The following is a 21,531-nucleotide window of genomic DNA, read 5'->3' as shown; positions in this document are numbered from 1 at the left end:
TACGTGGACCAAATGAAGAATAACGGACCATATAAAATCATAGTTTTTTAAACTGATTACAACATTACAAATCTATTACATTTACTGAGAATTATGTAATGTAACGTGATGGAAATATTTTAGGCAGGCATATCCTGTCCAAACCCAGGATGCACTACATGAAGAATTCGTTGTAACTTCGTTTGAAAAGCATAACTATACAGGGTGTACCACAGAAAGTGTGACTTTTTAGAGAAATGATACAAAATATTATGAAGGAGCAGTTGTTAATTTCTGACTTTCGTAATGTCGGCTAGCACAGCGAGTGAAGCAAAACAGTTCTTGGGCATTTGAAGCACAAAATGCGAGAAATGTGAGAAATTACTATTTAAAAGTGGCTTTCTTCGAAAACCCCCAATACAAGTAAAACACGGCCAGCTGGCACCATTTATCTTAGTTTTCACAAATAGTTATGTAATGTGCCTTGCAACCATGATCTGAGAAAATGTTTGTGTACTTATTGCGATATGAGCTATGATAAATCACATTTCTCGCACAACTCGGTCTGATTGTGGAGGAAAAGAAGAGACCCGGTATATTATCCAAGTACCCGGTACACCGGTATAGATTGGCACGGTTGACGGTATAGAGAGGTTTTATTTACTGCAAAAGTGTGATTAAATCCCACTTATTAATCATTGAAATCAATAAAATAGCTTTCGATCCTTACAATATTATCTTAATCCCACTGACTATTCATTGACATCAATAAAATAGCTTTCGATTCTTAAAATAACAGTACAGCAGGTTATCGGTTCGATCTCGAATGGGCCTTTGGTGCAGTTTCTTAGTAGAATTGATAAGGCTACACTGTACTTCATTATGAAACTCCAATATTGTGTGGTTTATGTTTTTCAGTTTCGAATCTTTCCATTTAGTAATTCCTGGACCCTGGTTACTAAAACCTGTTGAGATTTACTGAACTTCAATTTTACAGGGTGGCCCAAAAGTAACTACCCATACGCAACCCTTTAATAACTCACGTAATTCGTGTCAGAATTTCATAATAATAATAAATATAGACCATATAAAATGTTTTGTAAAATATGAAACATTTATAATGCGCTATACTTTATCTTCCCGAATAACCAAGACAACAGTACCATCATGTCTGGAAGCCCCAAGTTATCACCTGACAGAAAGGCAATGATCTTCTGACTTTATCTATTTCCATCAACAATTATAGAATTATTATAGATTGTTCAGACGTTATTTTTAATATCCCACTTTGACGGAGGTATGTCTGCAGCTGGTGCCATATTTTGTAAGTTAAAGAGCAACTTATCATTATATTATCGTACATCCCAAATATATGAAATGTTCCGTAAAAGTCTGACAAATTACCGTTACTGGTCATTAGTATCGCCTGACAAGGACCTTTAAAATAACTCTCCCGCGGCAGATGTACCTTTATTTTTTATAACGGTCGGCCATGGCGATCTCAGCGGGTAGTTTACTCAGATATCGTGCAGTTTGGAATATGTAATCGTGATGTAAACAAAACTTTTCAACAATTACTTTAGGTTTGCCTTATTTTTATTATATCAGAATTAGAATTATATACAGGGTGTACCATAGAAAGTGTGACTTTTTAAAAAAATGATACAAAATATTATGAAGGAGCAGTTGCTAAAAACTCTTCATCACATTGTGTCACTAGGTGTCGAATTTATGCATACCAAATTTCAAGTCCCCATCAATTTTTGATTTCTCACAAATTGCTATTCTGTTATGGTGCTAATTTAGGAACTTAAACTTGCTGTCATTTAGGGATCTCAAGAAAAAAAATTTCGAAATCAATATTTTAGCTATTTTTGACAGTAAAGAGTAGGTAATGTCTATCATTTGCTTTTGTTCCTATCAAAAAATTTTGTTCCTAGCCGAAGTTATCGCTGGTCAAAGGTCATTGTACAGATTATTCGTTTTGTTTTTTTTTTCCAATTTTTTTTTCTTTTGTTTTATTTCCAACTTTTCAGCTTTGAGATGCCCAGAGAGGCATTATTTATAATGTTATGTTATGTTATGTTTGTTCTATGAGGTTTCAGACTTCATTTTGTTACATTTTGTTTTGTATTTACCCATTGATGTGGACGTATTGCTTGAGACCATTTCCTATTTACTTGTAGAGATACATTTATGGTTTCCAAACTTCCAGATACTTAAGGGGGGAAGGGGGGGGGGGGGGGGGGGGGGGAGGGGGGTTCACCCTGATTTTTTTGGGAAACTTAGTTTCGAGATAGCAGTTGACCAACAAACTAGAACCGGTGACCGAACTTTTGAGTTGGTCCCGGACCCCAACCGCCAAACGCTGACCGCGGGGCAGCCACGCCCATAATTGGTCCAAATTAGGCCCAATTTAGCCAAATACACTGAACATGCCCAAAACCAAAAAAATGACTGAGTTATGAGCCAAAAACCATATGACCATATTTGTCGTCAATACTGAAGCCAGAAAATGGTACTTAAACATATTATGCAAAGATCAAACACTAGATAAGACAATCACAGTTATCGATAAAGTTTTTCAAGTTCATCTTGGGATAGTTTAAAAAAGGTACGTTTTTAGAAGAGTTTTAAAAGATTCCAGGGATTGAGCTGAAGAGATGGTAACAGGCAGACGATTGTAGATCTTTGGAGCCACTACTTCACACACTCAATAATTCGAACTGATCCTCGTTCAGATAATGGCAGGAGGACAGTATAATGATCATGTACAATTCGATATGGGGAACCTGGTGTACGACCCCACTGTGCGAGGATTAGATGTGTTTCTGGGAGTGGTGCTAGCTCTCTGTACTTTGGTGGGGGTTCCAGGAAATCTGGTAGCTCTCAGATACTTCACCTCTGCCAGACGAAATCTCCGCTCAACCTCGACCAGAAGAACTGTCCTTCCAACTTGTATATACATTGCGATATCTTCCGTGGATATATTTACAGGCAAATATTAAAACTTACATATTATTATCCTAGACTAGAGTGTTGTACTAATTACTTAATTAATTACGTAATTACAATGAAAACTATTCCAAGGAATCATGAAGAAAAATATTAAATCAAAATAAAAGTTCGACATATTGCTTCATTGATAAACATGTAACTGATCAAATTCCTACGAGATATTAATATATAATATATAATTAATATAATAATTAATAATATAACATTTCACCAGGTATTCTGCATCTCCCAGTGATGGTCGTGATGCTCAACTCTAGATATCCGGGTATATTCAATAACTTTGATTTCTGTGTCTTTTGGGCAAACGCTTTCGAGTTTTTACAGAGGGTGAGTATCTCAATCATTTCAAAGCTTTCTTTAAGAATTATAATTGATATTTTGATAGATACCGTAGGTAAAAATATGATTGAGGGATTTTCCCTGAAGACAGTGCTCGGTAGTCGACGCTAATGCCTTTTAAATATTATATGAGTTTATTTACAATAAATTTTAATAATATAATCAATGATACTAAACGAAAAATACAGCTATAGCTAATAAAACATTTAAGTTCAACATGAAATATTGAAGTTTACCAACCGAATATCATCCATCCCCAAATTTCAGATGAGTATATTCCTAGTGATGATCCTCAGTGTAACCAGAACCATCTCAATCAAGGTCCCACTTTACCGGATCCAAAAATACTGGGTCTTCTCCGCGTCTCTTCTCTACAGTCTTGTTATCCTTTTAGAACCGCTAATTGGAATTCTAGATAGAGTCGACTACAAGTACACCTACAACGGGAACAACCCAAACTGTTTTCAGAAAGCAGCCCCTGGATTGCCCTATTACTTCCAATATTTTCTAGAAGCCACCAACATTCTTTTAATTTCCATAGTGACGTTTGTGAGTTTCATCGTTATTATGGTGAAACTTTATTCTGCCTCCTCAAAGATCAAGACAAGTGTTTCAGACGCCAATGCAACCAGATCGCAAAGAAAGTTTCACCAAGCCTCCATCGCTGTAGCAATCTTCACAGCTACATTCCTCGTCTGCAACCTCCCTATGTTTGCTAATGTGGTCATGGCTTCAATAACCACCATGCATTTCCGCTATCCAGGACCTATATTCTCAGTGTTTTATATGAATTATTACTCGTGGGTGGTGTCTAAAGTTGTCTGTGTGGTTCTCAATGCAAGTCTTAACCCTCTTCTTTACTTCCTCCGAATGGAAGATTTCAACAAGTGGATCCGGAAGGGTCGAGCAAACAAACCCTCTATCAGTGATACTAATTCGAAACAATGAACTCCGTAGACTTTGAAATAGTATGACAAACTTCTTTTGAAGTAGGAACATCGTTATTGGGACTAGTTCTGTTGAATTGATAAATTATAATTTAAATTGTACTCGATATAGAATAATGCTTGTGACACCACAATAACAGTGGATTCTAAAATTATAATATTGCAATAATCTAATAGAATATAATGTAAAACTAATGTCCAATGATACATTATCCTCAATGTGCGAAAATTTCGTATTTTACTGTTAATAAGTTACTAATCATAAAATATAGATTATTATATTCAAAGCAAGGAAACAATTAGTTGTGATGTCTTGTCAACAAATGAAACAAAGCGTGTACTACCAATTATCAAATTAAAACACTTAATTCTGAATTGGAGATGCTCCAAAGCAACTAGGAAATACAATATGGTGATCTAAAAATAAACATAAGAATCTGTTTATTCTACTCCACAGAACAATATCTGGAGGGTTCGACTCAGTTTGCTTGCTTTAAATCAGGAACATTTTAAAAATAACTTGGTCGGTTAAAATGGTTGCCATGAGAACTTGGACACATTAGACTATTATAGCGATAACACGTGTGGTGTTAGTAAAACATCATCATACCTGTTCCCTTGTTAAGTTTTGTGAGCTCAATTCCACGTTGCTGTTGAGATAATAGCTGTTTCCTTACTGTTGCTGTCATACTAACCCTCAGTGTGCATCCACTGTCGTTATAATGTTCCCAAAACAATACAATTAATGTAAAGGGACGGGTATAAACTATAAGTAGGATCATGTGTATTTAGGGTCAATAAGCGGGCTTGTACTCTCTATTCTTACTCGTTCATTGGTTTTTGTTAGTTCTTTGCATGAACGCTATAGCAAAAGTGGTTATACTTACTGGTTAGTGGTTATACAGACTACAGTACTATACTGTTATAGCTGTAGATCATTGTTTTTCTTGGTTATAAATATACATTTTATTTCTTGTGCCTCAGTGATTTCTTAGTAATTTCTTAGTGTATTCTGCCTCCAGCTACTTTCTCGCAATTGTAAGCCCTATAGCTTGACAGCATCACTCTTTCCATTTATCAATCTTGTGTCATTTTAGATTATGGCAGGAGGACATTATAATGATCATGTACAATTCGATATGGGGGACCTGGTGTACGACCCCACTGTGCGAGGATTAGATGTGTTTCTGGGAGTGGTGCTAGCTCTCTGTACTCTGGTGGGGGTTCCGGGAAATCTGGTAGCTCTCAAATACTTCACCTCAGCCAGAAGAAATCTCCTCTCAACCTACATTTACAGTTCAATAGCTTGTGCTGATATTTGTATATGTAAGTAGTTGGCGCAATCATATCAAACTCAGGAGCAGGTATAAGTATTGTATGGTGATGTTGATGTGATAGGTATCATTGTAAGATTCTAATACAATAATATTTCAGGTATTCTACATCTTCCTATTATGGTTGTGATGTTCAATGCTAGAGAACCGGGTATTTTCAACAACTTTGGTTTCTGTGTATTTTGGGCGAACACGTTCGAATTTTTGCAAAGGGTAAGTACTAAGTACCTACATATAAGACAGGGAAGTAGGGAATAAATTTACTGCAGTATGTAAAGTATGTTACACATAATAATATAATATAATGATATTATTAAGAATATGTTAGATAATGTATCTCTAATGAGGAGAAAGGTAGTTGACATACATATTTTAAAGTTGTAATAAACCGTATTAAAATTGAATATTATTCTTGCTGGTGGCAGTATAGTGTTTTCCCATATCAAGTATCTTTCCGATTTCAGGTGAGCATATTCCTGGCAATGATCCTCGGTGTAACCAGAACGATCTCCATTACGTTTCCGTTGTATCAGTTACAGAAAAACAAGGTCTTATCTGCTTCCCTCCTCTACTGTCTTATTGTCTTCATAGAACCATTCGTGGGTCTACTGAATGTGATGGATTACATGTACCTTTATAACGGGAATAATCCTAACTGCTTCCAGTTGGCAGCAGATGGACTCCCCTTCTACGTTCAGTACACTTGGGAGGCTACAAACATTCTTCTTACTTCGATTGCAACGTTCATTAGTTTTTTGGTAACCATGATGCAGCTTGGATCTGTTCCAAAGATCGCTCTAAATACGTCTAAAGATGATGCTGACATATCAAGGAAGCGTTTTCGGCAAGCGTCCATAACTGTAGCTATTTTTACTGCCTTATTCTTGATATGTAACCTCCCCATGTTTGTAATGGTTATAGCATACCTTGTTAACCAGATATTGTATGGTTATCCAGGAATTTTCTCTCAGTTTTTCATGAACTATTACTCTTGGTTGGTTGCTAAAATTGTCTGTGTGGTACTTAACGCGAGTCTTAACCCAGTTCTTTACTTTCTTCGAATGAAGCACTTCAATAGCTGGGTAAGGAAGGGAGGAGATATAAACATAATCGCTCCATCCAAGGGCCGTGGAAACCTTTCAGAAGCTGCGAGTCATAGTGGATAAAGGAGTTACAGTTTACAGTTTAAGGTCCCCTCCTAGTGACACAATCTTAACTTTACAGTTTAAGGTCCCCTCCTAGAGTCCTAGTGACACAATCTTAACTTTACAGTTTAAGGTCCCCTCCTAGTGACACAATCTTAACTTTACAGTTTAAGGTCACCTCCTAGTGACACAATCTTAGCTGAACATTTAAGGTCCCCTCCTAGTGACACAATCTTAGCTGAACAGTTTTCCTTTTATATTCTAACTTTACTTCTACAAACTAAAAATTGAGTTTAACTTGTTGTTTCTATTTCAGTGGAGGCAGAGGTTCTATAAATTTTTATTTCTTCCTCCATATAAATATCACAGATGGAGTAAGGAGTATTGAGTTCCATAATTTGTTTTTTAAAACCTCAACACTTATTTTACTTCGGACATTCCAACAGCCACATTGTTACACAAGTGTAACCAGCCAATTACAGGAAACCGAAGGATTCAATTATAATACATTAGGCCAGTGACGGTTAAGGTAGCACTGTGTACTATACTTTCTTCGCCCAAGACTTTGCTGCAATGGGCAGCTGTTCATTTAACCCTCACACCCGATTTCTCGAGTATTCGGCTGAGTGGACCGCGACCGGGGCCGGGGGGCTGCATAGACCACTCAGGATCCTTAGCTGAACGTCGACGACGCTCACCCCACGGCTAGTGACAGATTGGGGATTCGAACCTGGTACCTCGAGAAATGCCAGGCCGATTTACCATCAGAGCCAAAATATAGTAAATAGTAACCATAGCAATCATAACAATATAAGCTTGTTTTAGTTTCATTATTTAGTTTCCGTAGCAGCATCTGTTGATGGATTTGACATATATTTCGCGATTTTTTCCATCTTACAAAAAATTAAGACTAAAATGGTAATTGATTCTTTTTCTTCGTAATGAGATTACAAATAAAATTAAAACATTATAAAGACGAAACTTCCTTTTAAATATCAACTTTTAATTCTCTTCTGACGTAAGAAGTTTCATTGACGTATTGCGATTTCTGGTGTACGGTTATCTTCAACGTCAATGTAAAAACCACAAGTGAGTTACACAGTAAACCAAAGTTGTGACTAAACATAACTTAAATACCTAAAAGATAAATACTGACCACTTAACTGTCTATAATTAGAGTTTTAACTGATAAGACGTTATATAACAGACATAAGATTTCACTGTATGTGACCAACTGAAAGTGCGGTATATAATTATAGGTATAATCTGCTATGATTCTCACTTTAATCTACGTCACTAGTTATCTAAACCATAATTAACTAGCTAATCTCGCTAATTAGCTAATTAATTATCGTTAATTAGCTAATATTGCCACATGATAAGGAAAAGCAAACTCAGACGGATTATCGTTATGCTGTAATACTACAGTATCTGTTTAGTACTTGTTGAATGTTATCCAATAGTAATTTAACAACTGTAATTACCTAAAGTTCCATTATTAGCTTTTTCGTTGCACTCTGTATGAACTCCGCAAATCATGCAGGTTGCCAGCTTAATGGGGTTAAAACATTAAGTGTTTGATATTAAGCTTTAAGGTGTGTAGTATATAATACTAGCTGTATACACTGTATAGCTCTCTCTCCGAATACCAAAAGTATAATATCCTGATCCACTTAGCAAGATGTAGATCCAATCAAACCAGAAGGACAGTATAATGATTACATATTATAATTCATCAATATCCCTACTGTACGAGGATTATACACGTGTTTCTGGGGGTGGTGCTAGCTCTCTGTACTCTGGTGGGGGTTCCGGGAAATCTGGTAGCTCTTAAATATATGCCACATACCACAACTCATAAAGCCAGGTACCTGGACCATTATTTGGGTACCACTTAAACTTTAAATCTCTAAACAAATTTAAATGCACCCTCTTCTTAGCTTCTTGTGTTGGCACAGGAACGGTCATAAGGAATTGGTTATGGTTATGGTCGATTATGTCGACACCATATTTTGTACTTTATATAGTTGCCATGATTATTGATTATAATATCTTATCCTTTAGAATAAGGTTTTCCAGACAAAACCTTTTTAGAATTCTAACAATTACTTTGATTTCCTCCTAATTTTTTATTATTTCGCTACCACCTGTTGGCCGATTGAAGTGATAATTTTTCCGGTAGCTGTGTTGTAGGGAGCAGCACGGCTCCCTACAGGCCAATGAGTGCCGGATTATCCAGTTCTTACTAGTTATTTGCCTTTTACTTTGTCTGTCGAGAGACGTGATGCTCCCCAGTCCCCCCGGAGGAGCGCGAGCCTCCCCCAGTTAAATGTTTTGGGACGTTAACTAAACCCCAGTTTTAACCCAGGAACTATGCCAGGAGTCTCAGAACCAACAGATGTTTACAACCCTCATGTTAAGTCCTACCCTGACCATCCTGGTATGGATACTCCCTTCATTTCCCTTGATTACTTGCTGGGCTCCCTTCTTCTTCTCTGTACTCTGGTGGGCATCCCTGGTAACGTCTCTGGGATCTTCTTCTTCATCACCAAGACAAGAAAAGATCGGGTGACTTTACTTTACATCGTTATCTGCAGTGTTGACAGTGTAACGTCCTTAGTTAATCTACCTGTAGCAATAGCAATGTTCGGAGGTCGCAAGCCTGGTGTCTTCAACAACTACACCTTCTGTGTTCTCTGGGAGGTTCTCTACACGATCCTGCAGAAATTATCAATATTTCTAGTCCTGCTGTTGAGCTTGTCCCGTACCATTACAATACTGAAACCCTTCCACAAGATCAGGATAGTAACAGTAATGTGCAGTGTGGTGGGGTACGTGGTATTCCTGATCCTGGTCCCTGTACTAAAGTACGTAATAATACCTCTCCGAGGCAAGTTCAAGTATTCATGGGACGGTGCTTACTGTTTCTATAACTTTCAGATGAAGTTCGAGCATGTTGTGAACTTGATCCTTGTTGGAGTCCCACCCATCATCACCTTCATTGTCCTTATAGTGTTCCTTGTCAGACTGTATACCATACGCCGCCTACTGAGAACTAGTCGCAGAACAAGAACTAAGGATATGAAGTCTTGGAAACAACAAGCCAGTATTACGATAGCGATGTTCACTAGTCTGTTTCTAGTGTGTAATCTCCCTCTTTTTATAAACCTCATGCACAACATGACAACCCGTTTCTTTGGGGTGTAGTACCCCGGAGTTTATTTCGGTACTCGGTTCATGTTCTGGTATTCCTGGCACATTGCCAAGATGCAGAGTGTTGTGGTGAACGCTGCTCTTAAATGTAGTAAATTCTTCCTTCAATGAAGGCTGCTTTCCGACATCACTGAAAATTGCAAAGGTAGTTCCTATCCTTAAGGGAGGCTCAAAACTAGATGTGAAAAACTACAGACCAATATCATTGCTCTGCACCTTTTCAATAATCTATGAGAAACTCATGCACAGAAGAGTCCTTGACTTCCTAGAGCGACATAGCACTTTATTTGAAGGACAATACGGTTTTCGGCCGGGTCGGTCGTGTGAACATGCGCTCCTTGATGCAACCAACACGATTAGACACAACCTCTCCAAAAAAGAGGTCTCTCTTCTCCTCCTACTTGATTTTAGCAAAGCGTTTGTTGTAATTTCCCACGATATTCTCTTAGACAAACTGTATCATTATGGTATAAGAGGACTAGCACACCAATGGTTCAAGTCTTATCTAAGTTCCAGGAGTCAGTATGTTTCAATAGGGGGCACAAATTCTTCCTCACAGTCTATGAGACACGGAGTGCCGCAAGGCAGTATTCTAGGACCTTTACTTTTCATAATATATATCAATGACATGCCAAAAATCAAATCGTACGCTAAATTTGTTTTATATGCTGACGACGCAAACATAATTATATCTGGTAAAAATCATCAAGAAATACTACAAAAGATGACAGAATTTTCTCCTTTATTGATAAACTGGGTAGATCAAAATGGTCTTTCGTTAAACCTTAAGAAAACGTGCTACATGCTCCTCTCACCCAACAGAACCTCAACACCTGACGTAAATATTCAAATTGCAGGCACCACTATTGAGCGAAAAACTGAGGCCCGATTTCTTGGCGTAATTGTTGACGAAAGATTGACTTGGACCAGTCACATTACTGCTCTTAAAGCGAAAATGATGCGGTATATTGGTATTATGTACAAAATAAAAAGTCGGCTGCCGATTAAAGTTAGACTCCAGATATACCAAAGCTTTGTACAGTCTCATATAAACTATTGTTCATTGATATGGGGTTTTGCTGCAAAAAGCCATATAGATGCTTTATTCAGCAAACAGAAGCAAGGAATAAGGGCTATTATGCCTGGCTTCGTAAACTACTACTTTAAGGAAGGTGCCTTACCACAACACACAAAGCCATTTTTCAGTGAACATGAAATTCTCACTGTGCATGGTCTTATCGTTTACAACTCAATTATCTTGATGCATAAAGTTAAAAACATGCCACAATTAGTCCCCAAAAACATCTCTCAAGCTTTTCCCGCCGACATACCCACAAAACTTTCTGATCACACGTCAGCCTGCTCCTGGCTCCAGTTATACGGGAAAAGACACTTTCAAAACAGTATTTACTACAAGGGACCACTGCTCTCTGTCTTCGCAGACAAAGCAGACGTTACTACACTTCCGACATTATTTTCGATAAATCTGTTCAAGACTAGTGCCAAGAAAATGCTACTTAATCTTCAAAGTGATGGTGATGTTAACGAGTGGCAACCATTCCTACTGCACAATGTTCCTGGCCTAAGACAGTCTAGACGTGAAATTTAAACTTATAACATCATTAATCACTGATGGTAAAATTTTGCACAAAATTTTAAAAACAATAGTCCAAGCTGTTCAGTGCAAGTCTAAACTTCTTAACCTATAGGATCGATATTATGGATGTGTAATATCATGTGTAGCGTGAAGCGTCGTGTTTTTAAATCTTTTAAATCTGTAGTTCATAGTACTTCATGATCACAGTGTACTTTTTGATAACAGTGTGCAGTGCCCTTTCCAGAGGGTTTGTTTTAAAAAGAATTCTTTAATTTTCTTCTATTTTATATCTATTACTGTTTGTATTATAATTTTGAGTAAACATTAATCGAGTAAACCGCTCGAATCTTAACCCAGTGTTGTACTACTGTAGGATGAGAAGGTTCAGAACCTGGTGTAACCAGATCTTCTCCTGTAAATCTGTTACAATTAAAGACTTGGTTTTATTTAAACACAGAGCGACTAAAAAGTGTACCAATGTCGTTAAGATACCAACACATTTAAAGTTTGACAACGATATTGTCATAGAGTCACATTGGATTCACCCGGATGTTATTATAGCTAATTCTGTGAAACTGCCTAACCAGGTATTGAAACCTGGAGGTGAGTTACTTGGTCTGGTGAAAGTCAGCCACCAAACTGTGTTGTGAATGGTGCAGCTTTGGTTACGCACAAATCTGCATACAGAATCTGACGAAAGGGCTTCACTGCTTCAGGTTCCCTACGAATTTACATGGTTTTCATGAATTGAACTAAAGAAATATTGTTAGCAATTTCTTTTTAAATTTGTTTCTGGTTCATTCTGGATACTCTGAGTAATGATTGTTCTTGAAATTATCTCCACTCTTTACACATCTGTCTGACTAATTTAATGATTTAGCCCCTTGTCCCACGAATACTGTATCTCAACAGTCAACACATCACTTAAAACTGGACATTTTTATAATATGTAAATTTCCTAGAAATTCTATAGAAATTTTACAGCAGTACCTAATTAATTGACCAGGTGCTAGCTAGATGAGCCAGGTACCTGACCAGGTGCTAGCTAGATGAGCCAGGTACCTGACCACGTGCTAGCTAGATGAGCCAGGTACCTGACCACGTGCTAGCTAGATGAGCCAGGTACCTGACCAGGTGCTAGCTAGATGAACCAGGTACCTGACCACGTGCTAGCTAGATGAGCCAGGTACCTGACCAGGTGCTAGCTAGATGAACCAGGTAACTGACCACGTGCTAGCTAGATGAGCCAGGTACCTGACCACGTGCTAGCTAGATGAGCCAGGTACCTGACCACGTGCTAGCTAGTTTAGAGTGGTTAGGTAGTTACCAAGGTATATTACTAATTTGGGTGATTTCTATGTATTAATATAAACATGGTGCTAGCTGCTGCAGTCTCCCAAACCTGTGAATCTAGTTAAGGGCGTGGTATGGGGGCGTGTGGGCCCCAGAAGCTATGGAGCCTTTAAGTAGTATATTAAGTTCAGTGAGCGTGTATAAACCACTGCACTGACCAGGTGCTAGCTGGTTAAATTGTTAAGTAGACCAACCACCACTATCCTTATAACACAGAGGTTCAGATAATACAGATATTTTTCCCTACCTGCACATCACCACCAGTTCCTTTGTTATTAGACTAATAACAGAGTGAGTAACTGCAGAGGGAGTATTATAATTACCATTGTTATTAGGCTAATTATTGCAGAGTGAGTATTACCTGTACAATAAACCTTGAAAATGTGCACAACCTACACAATAACAATATTAGGTTACATGAGAGGCTCAGTTATTAACGAGAGATAAGAACTGCTGTTAGTAATGAAGTTAGCTCTAATAAAACTTGCTTGGAAGATAACATTCAGCTCTGATACAGGATACGAGTAATTATAGAATCTGCCAGCAGCCAAACTGTAGTCAGTACTGTAATTCAACACTTTTAACCTCTTTATAATAAGATAAGACGTTTTATCTTTTGTCACTATTTAAAGACTGCTTACTTTAAAGTGCCTCAGTTTTAACTCTAAACCCTCTACCGATTAAACCAGAATCAAATCAAACCTGCTGAGAAATATCAGCAGATTAAGTTGAACTGGATGTTAGAACATTCATTCCAAAAACAATAATACTACAGCTCTGTTGTACTAATGTGATGCTTCAGGTTAATTCTATAACTAAGTAAAGCTTTTAAAACCAACTGAGAGATAATAAATAAAGAATAAAAGTGTTAGGAATGGAATAAGTAAAGTATTCGGAAGTTACAGTATCAGTAATCAATAATGATATTATCAAGATGTGTGTTATCTGTGTGTGCGTGCGTGCGTGCGTGTGTAATTTCCGAGCAGCTTAAGCAAGAAAACTGTAAGAGTTATGGGGCTGATTTTTTCGGTAAAGTGCCGACAAAACTCTGACGAAGTTAAATGAAAAAGGTTTTTTAAATCGGTCGGTGGTAAGTGGTTTAATGGACATGTTCAAACCTGGTTGGTGGTTTTGTTACACTGCCAAAATGGGCGATTTTCTCATTTTTACAATAACTCCATTAATAATTACTCGATGGTCTTGAAACTTTCAGATATGATTATAATTGTCATAACAAATAGTCTCAGGTCATCGGCTATGAATAATATTGTAAAATGGCCCAGTTATATTGAAAAATGTAACATTTGGTTACACTTTTCAATGGCTCAGCCAATTATTAAATTCTAAAGATTCTTGCTTCACAAAAATGTACTTTAGGTATTTGCTTAGCTGTGGAATGAAAAAAGGCCCACTTTTGAGTTCATAAAAAGGCCCAAAATGGACATTTTGTAACATCTTGTTTTCGTGATATTTTTATAGTTTGTTACAACCACAGCTAGTGTAGGATATGTATTTAACTCTAAAACCAGGTTATTAGTGCAGCAATTCTTGTATAAAGGCATTACCACAATCTTGGTATATGGTTCATAATCAATAAAAGGCCCATTTTTTTTGAATAACGTAACATGGTTACAAATGAGTATGTTATACAGAGTTGTTTGATCTAGTATTGGTTTTAAGTTGGTTGATGAATTATAATAAAGACATGAAACAACTTAACAAATTTAAAAAATGATAATTGGGACCAAATTATTGAATTTTGTAACAATTTAAATGTAATGTAATTTAAATTTACGACAGAACGCGGTTAATTTAATCAAATGAATATAGCTAATTAGATTAAAGGTTGGATATTTAAAAACGTTTAATTTATAGATCAAATTGTATAGAAAATAGAAATTGGGCCCTATATATTGAAATTTGTAACAATAAAATGTCAGGTCAGTGTACAAAATGCTTGACCGGAACATTAAAACGTTACAAAATTCAATGTTTTGGGCCCAAGTACAAAATATGGTCAATAATATGGTTGATGGAACCCTTTATGACCTAGGCAAACTGGTCTGAACTTCAAAAACTATAATATAGCTTGCCTAACACCCCTCACACTAGGATACATACTATATACTATGCTCTATAAATTTACTTTCTAATGTTACATTATTCAAGTTCCGCAGCCATTTTATCAAATTATACGAATAAGGATTGCTTTACAATTCTGTATGAGAATCTAAAAACCATGTTACCAGTACAAGAATATATTGAACATTCCAGATATGAGCTTTGTAGTCAAAACATAAATATGTTACAAAATTCAATGTTTTGGGCCCAAGTACAAAATTTGGTCAAGAATATGGTTGATGGAACCCTTTGTGACCTGGAAAAACTGGTCTGAACTTCAAAAACTATAATAAGGCTTACCTAACACCCCTCACACTAGGGTACATACTCTATACACTTACTTTCTAATGTTACATAATTCAAGTTCCGCAGCCATTTTATCAAATTATATGAATAAGGATTGCTTCAGAATTTTGTATGAGAATCTAAAAACCATGTTACCAATACAAAAATATATTGAATATTCCAGATATGACCTTAGCAGTAAAAACATAAATATGTTACAGAATTCAATGTTTTGGGCCCAAGTACAAAATTTGGTCAAGAATATGGTTGATGGAACCCTTTGTGACCTAAAAAAACTAGTCTGAACTTGAAAAACTATCAAGAAGCTTCTCTAAAAACTCATTGAAAAAGTGTAACATAGAAATGTGTTACAAAATTCAATATCCAGGGCCCCCAACTAAACTGCTATATCTCAGGACCTGAATATGTTACAAAAATTCTGATTCAAGGGTGCCCTCAGTCAAAGGGTCTAGTTTTTGTCAGTAGTTTCAGTTTTTCTTATAATGTTACAGATTTCAATCTGGGGGCCCAGAAGTAAAGAGTGGGAAAAATGTAACAAAACCACCAACCAGGTTTGAACACGTCCTAATTGACGGTTTTGTACCACAAATGTTACATAAAATGGCTTGAGCAGAACGGCAAGAGTTACGGGCCTAGCTCTCTCTGCATAATATTATGTAGCGTATATATTACATGGCGTATATATATTACATGGTCATGTAATATTATAAACTTATTAGGGGAGGGAAAACTCAAACGGTCTGTTTGGACTGCAGTAGAGAGAGTTCATACTTTCATACGACATTGTAATGCATGTTCACAAATATGATAGGCGGGTGTGGTTCATCGTGTTAAGGGTTAATTTCTATTGTTTACTTGATACCATTGGATACGACGTGAGGGCACTCCGAATAGAATTGCTCACCAAATGCGGGTTTTGACTCAACAGGTAATTACTCCTACCCTTTTCAAATGCGGCAGTGAAATCCCGGCCGAAGGCCGGGTTACACTAGTATGTCTAATAAGCTAATAACATATATGTATGCCACTTTATTTTGCGCTGCATAGAAGGGGAAAACTGTACTTAGCACTTGAGTTATATGAATTCCATCTCTGACTGATTTATTTACCACTGATTATAAATTGATCCTAAGTTTACCAGTAGTATTTAATGAACTATCTACCAAGAGCATGTGATCCTATGTTTTTAACGAACCAAGGGAGACGAGCATTTGTTTTATTTGCACATTAACATGCCATGTTCACACTTTATGTACCTTTACCCGCTTGCTATTTGCCCTGTCAGTTATACAGCACAACTAACATGAACTATGAAGGTAATGAAAAGTAATAACAATTATTGTGATGAGCTTACACATCGTATCCCTGTAACACTATGTTTGTGATGATGAAGTTTGGCACAATATTATATGACACATCAATAAAGAAACATTACAAACATGCATCATGGAACAATTGTTGTGCTAACTGACTAATGATTTTTTAATTCACACTATCTTTGGATTGTTCAAACTGTGCCTGCTTTTCATGTGCAAAATAAACTAAATCATTAACAGAATGGTGAAATCTGTCTATTGAATTCTATAAATTCTATAAATTTCTCTTTTTTACTGCTTTTTATCAGTCTCTATTTTGTAAATTGACTGCTTCCTGCTATTGCGATAACGATAGCCAATTTTATACACGAAACAATAACATCTAGTTACTAATATTATTACCACAATATGATAACATGAAAAACAATCTAGTGTAAAAGAAATATAAGATAAAAATAACCTGGTGAGGTGAAAAAGAAGCTGACTCACCTCGTGAGGCAGCTCGTGTAGTAGTATCCCTGCGGTGGTGAGCCAGCCAGTGGTTTGGCTGACATTGAACGCTACGGCTATAGCAAGGCCGTGCAGGAAGTTGTCTATAGTGTTCGAGCAGACTGTTAAATAGCCCACAACGTCCCCAAGTAGCCGGTCTAATGTGAAGAACAGTACAATACCTGTCGGGAAAAGGGAGTCATTATTTATTTATTTAATTTGCTATTTTGAGGGTTAGAACTTAGAATAGTTTTGCATAAAAATACACATTATGCATTGTCAATACCAAGGTAGCAATGTTGAAATCCCCGTCTGAGCCATTATAATATAATGAATCTAACGTCATGTGGGTGGCAGTTATTTCACTACATATTACACTACACGTGAGCTTTTGGGATTTTGAATAACCTTATAATAGTAATAATCCTTTTTTACAATATTATATAATAGTGAATACTAAGTGCTAACCATGGTAGATCAGTCGACTGCAAAACTTAACGGTCCCTGTCGTGAGCGGTTAAATGCAGGAATGGAATGAATGGAATTAAAAATATGACGAAAATCCTCCAAATTTCTCAAATGTTTCCTTTTGCCCATATGCCAATTAGATTATAACTTATCAGTGTTACAATTTACTTCCAAAGGTATAAACCACTAGCAGTTATAATCTAATTCCAGGCTGAAACATGAACCTTTCATCAGCGTCCTGTACTGAATTATACTACAGACTTCCACTCGTTTGAAACAGTTGCAGGGCACCTGTCTACTTTTCAATACATTATTTTTAGACCGTTCTAGACCAATATTTAAAAATGCGATAATATACCAACAGTGCTGAATAAATATGTAGAACATGTGCTGATAACTGAAACTAAATACAAACCAACAGTAAAATATAAACAGGTGACGAGGGCTGACCTAGTAAGACAGTGGTGTTAGACCTAGGCACAAAGTCCATGAGAGCTGTGTCGGGGGTGGTCGCCTCTAAAAGCCATGCTTCTGGTAACAGGTGTAAAAATACGTCACCTAGCAGAATTGAGAGGCCAAAACTGGAGGAAAAAGGTTAAGTTACATTAAAGTTGTATTGATAGGTTATAGAAATTGAGGAAAGCAATCAAACAGTGATTAGTGAGGAATATATAATTCTACCGTAGTCAAAAATATGTACTATATTATCATTTATCAATATCTAACCTTAGCACATAATTGAAGTATGGATGAGCGCTGTGCTCTTTGCCTTTGTAGAAGATGAGAGGCAAAAGTCCAGCTCCAAAAAGAAGGGATGAAGCACTCAAAACTTCAAGCATTATTTAGAGATTAGCCGTAATCACACTGACGTAGGATGAAGATGGAAAAGTAGGATATTAGAGATTTGTGTCAGTTCATTTATGGGTTGATCTCAGTTGTTTCAGGTAAACATCCTACAGATATAATAAGGTCATGTTTGAATCACATTTAAAAAGCACAGTTATTTTAAAACTCAAAAAGAATTGCAACATACGTTGTCACTTTTCAAACAAAAAATCGATAATTTTAGCTTTGAAAGATCGAGGCAACATTTTAAACTAATCAGTCAAGTGCAGTGAATAACTAGATCAATTATGAAGTTAAAACGGACTATAAATTACCAAAGGCTGCACCAACAATATACCTGCTCTAATTTCATCAGCTGCATATAATAATATAAATCAACAATTAAAACTGGAATGCTCCATCTGCCCTAAATTATCTTGTTCAATAAGAAAGATGATGACACACCTGGGTCCTGGAACATTACTCTCTTCAAATCGAAATTTCTGGCATCATCAAATTTAGCAATTATAATGACTAAGGGTACCACTTTAATAATTCTTGATTAGGAAACCAAAATTTCATTGATGATCTGCACAATTTTCATGTAAATAAATCGACCTTTTAAATGATCATGGATTTGGGAGGGTAAAATCAATCAGTACAGTATAAACCAAAAAATACATTGATTACAATACAGAATTTGCATGATTACCTAAAGGTTCATATCAAACCACCGAAAGAGATAAAACAGATTAAAATAATCAAATCACAATAAATTAACGATGAAAAACGAATACAATTTTAAAAACTATTTCATAAACTAATATTACCATAAAAAATCAATATCAATTACAAACAGGTAAAAGACAATATCAACAATCAATTTACAATTTGGTAATGCTACAAAAGTAAGTGCCATCAATTATTAGTAATGAACAGTTTATCAAATAAAGTTCACATGTCACTCATCTTTTCCAGACAATTCCAACTTGCAAAACTTGGTCTTGACCAATTTCAGTGAAACTGAAAATAGTGCAATTGCTATCATAGAAAATGCCACAGTAAGTATCAGAATTGAGGACTCAGCTGGTATCTTGAATTTGACAGTAAGATGTGCGTATAGTATCATAGTTATAGATCCAGGGCACTTGTACCAGGTCAGTGGCTCTAATTGCTCACTCATGTTCTCGCTCAGGAATGTAGTCCAGGTGTCCACCTTTCCGCGATACTGATTCGAATTAATTATTCCCTGGAAATGAGTAAAAACTCCATCCTTAACATGGAATAATGCTGGTGTTTTCTTGACCAACAATTGATTGCTAAACAAACTCTCTGCTGAAATTTCTATTTCTGCAATATTATAGTGCTTGTCCAATGCCCACTCTCCGAGTTTGATCCAAGGGGTAGCAATACTTTGACTTGCTCCACAGTTGGGAGCATATGCCTTGATGAACCATTCACCAGTTTGAACAGTATGACAATTCTTGTCAGTAAGTTCTATAACATTGCTTCCTACTACGGCTAAGGCAGTTGATACAATTATTAACAACAACATTGTCTGAAAGATGATTTTCTTTAATCATGAGAAAAAATAGAACTACAAAAACTGTTACAGTTGCCAGTGGCACAACGTAGGGCCCTGCTGGAGGGGGGGGGACCATCTTAGGAGGGCGCTAAATTGTTGTTTGAATGTGAGACAATTTAAAAAAATTAACTTCAGTACTAGCAAAGCACTTTTTTAGATAAATATTTTACCGGCGTATCCTCATAATTTACCCAATTTTAATGTTCTACTATAAAAGGAAGAGGAAAATCAACAGGGGGTGCTTATTCGGGCGGGGGATGCAACGTTACGCAACTGTGCTTTGATAAAGTGTTTCAGGATCTTAAATGACAAACAGCTGCTGCAAAATTTGCTGAAGTAATCCATACTGATTATTTAAAGCCAATTTTAGTTTCCCATAATGGACCAATTTTTTCAATGGATTAATTTTAAGGAAAATCAACAAAAATTTCGATTTTATGCCATTTATTACAGATTAAACAAGTTTACAATAAATCAATTTGATATTTAAAGGAATCCTAATTCAATGTGTAGTATGGTTATCACTCTTTAAATAGATTAGATATAGGTTAACGGGGCAAAGGAGTGTGCATGCTGTTCGCTATTGCTCAAACCAAACGGCAACCTAGTAAATGTTTTGTATGGACACCGGTCTCCATCAGGATACAAAATTAGAATTGTAGAATTTATTGTATAACTTTAAGTGCAGTGGACGTATCAGTGGGGTGCATTAATAGAGTGACAGCCTACAGATTTACAGTTGTTTTTAAGTGAGAATAATGGGTATATTTTTGGACCTAAAGGCTTCAGTGTGGCAACTTTAAAATCATTATTTAAATGGAATTAATTAAATACAATTAAAAAATTTTTAATGTAGGCACTAGACTCCTTTTCATTGTAAACAAACCAGAGATTATTTGAATTAAAAATCTGAATAATAGGCAATACGGCTGTTATGTATAGAAAACCCCATTGGTGATATAATACGTTTACCAGAAAGAGCTGAGTTGCAACATTTAAAATTTTTAGTCCCATAGACCATACAAACTGACAAGCAAATGAAAAATAAACTGGCATAAGGTATCATGTCAATAAAAACAAAGATTTTAGCTCATTAAGAACAAAAGGATCATTTTGCATTTAAGTGGAACTCAAAACATTTGCACAGCAAAATGCAATTCAATAGCTCTTCTTTCTTTTTCTTTAAAAAATAAAAAAAGGGGGACCGCCAGCCCATGTAGCTGAGACACCTCATATATCACAGCTAGTAAACCAATTCAATAGTTCTTAGTTCGTATGAAATAGGAAAAACGAATATCTTTTTTCAACATGTTAGCTACACTGATAAACTTCCTAGCAAATCTAGCAAAGATATATAATATAAGTAAAACAAAAGTAAAACAAAATTTAAATTGTATTACCATATTACAATGAATAATATAATATAATATAATGATATCATAATAAAACTAGTTAAACTTGAACATCCGATAATAAACACATAAAAATTAGATATG

The 21,531-nt window shown here is 36.2% G+C and overlaps 1 protein-coding gene across 1 annotated transcript in view; it reads right to left on the bottom strand.

The window, feature by feature from the left end:
* The window catches only part of LOC134823002 (zinc transporter ZIP13-like), a 32,523-nt gene extending 13,943 nt beyond the window's left edge, over positions 1–18,580 (bottom strand). Inside the window, exons 1-3 of the mRNA XM_063834305.1 lie at positions 18,352–18,580; positions 18,076–18,206; positions 17,158–17,339 (exon numbers count right to left, since the gene is read on the bottom strand). Of these exons, the coding sequence (XP_063690375.1) occupies positions 17,158–17,339; positions 18,076–18,206; positions 18,352–18,464 (426 nt within the window). The 5' untranslated portion in view covers positions 18,465–18,580. The remainder of the gene's footprint in view (positions 1–17,157; positions 17,340–18,075; positions 18,207–18,351) is intronic.
* Between the last annotated feature and the right edge of the window lie 2,951 nt (positions 18,581–21,531).

The sequence above is a fragment of the Bolinopsis microptera genome, chromosome 11, assembly GCF_026151205.1.
Source record: "Bolinopsis microptera isolate Bmic1 chromosome 11, MBARI_Bmic_1.0, whole genome shotgun sequence".
NCBI lineage: Eukaryota > Metazoa > Ctenophora > Tentaculata > Lobata > Bolinopsidae > Bolinopsis > Bolinopsis microptera.
Note: the sequence above shows the minus strand (reverse complement) of the source record. Positions and strands in the feature narration are given on the sequence as shown.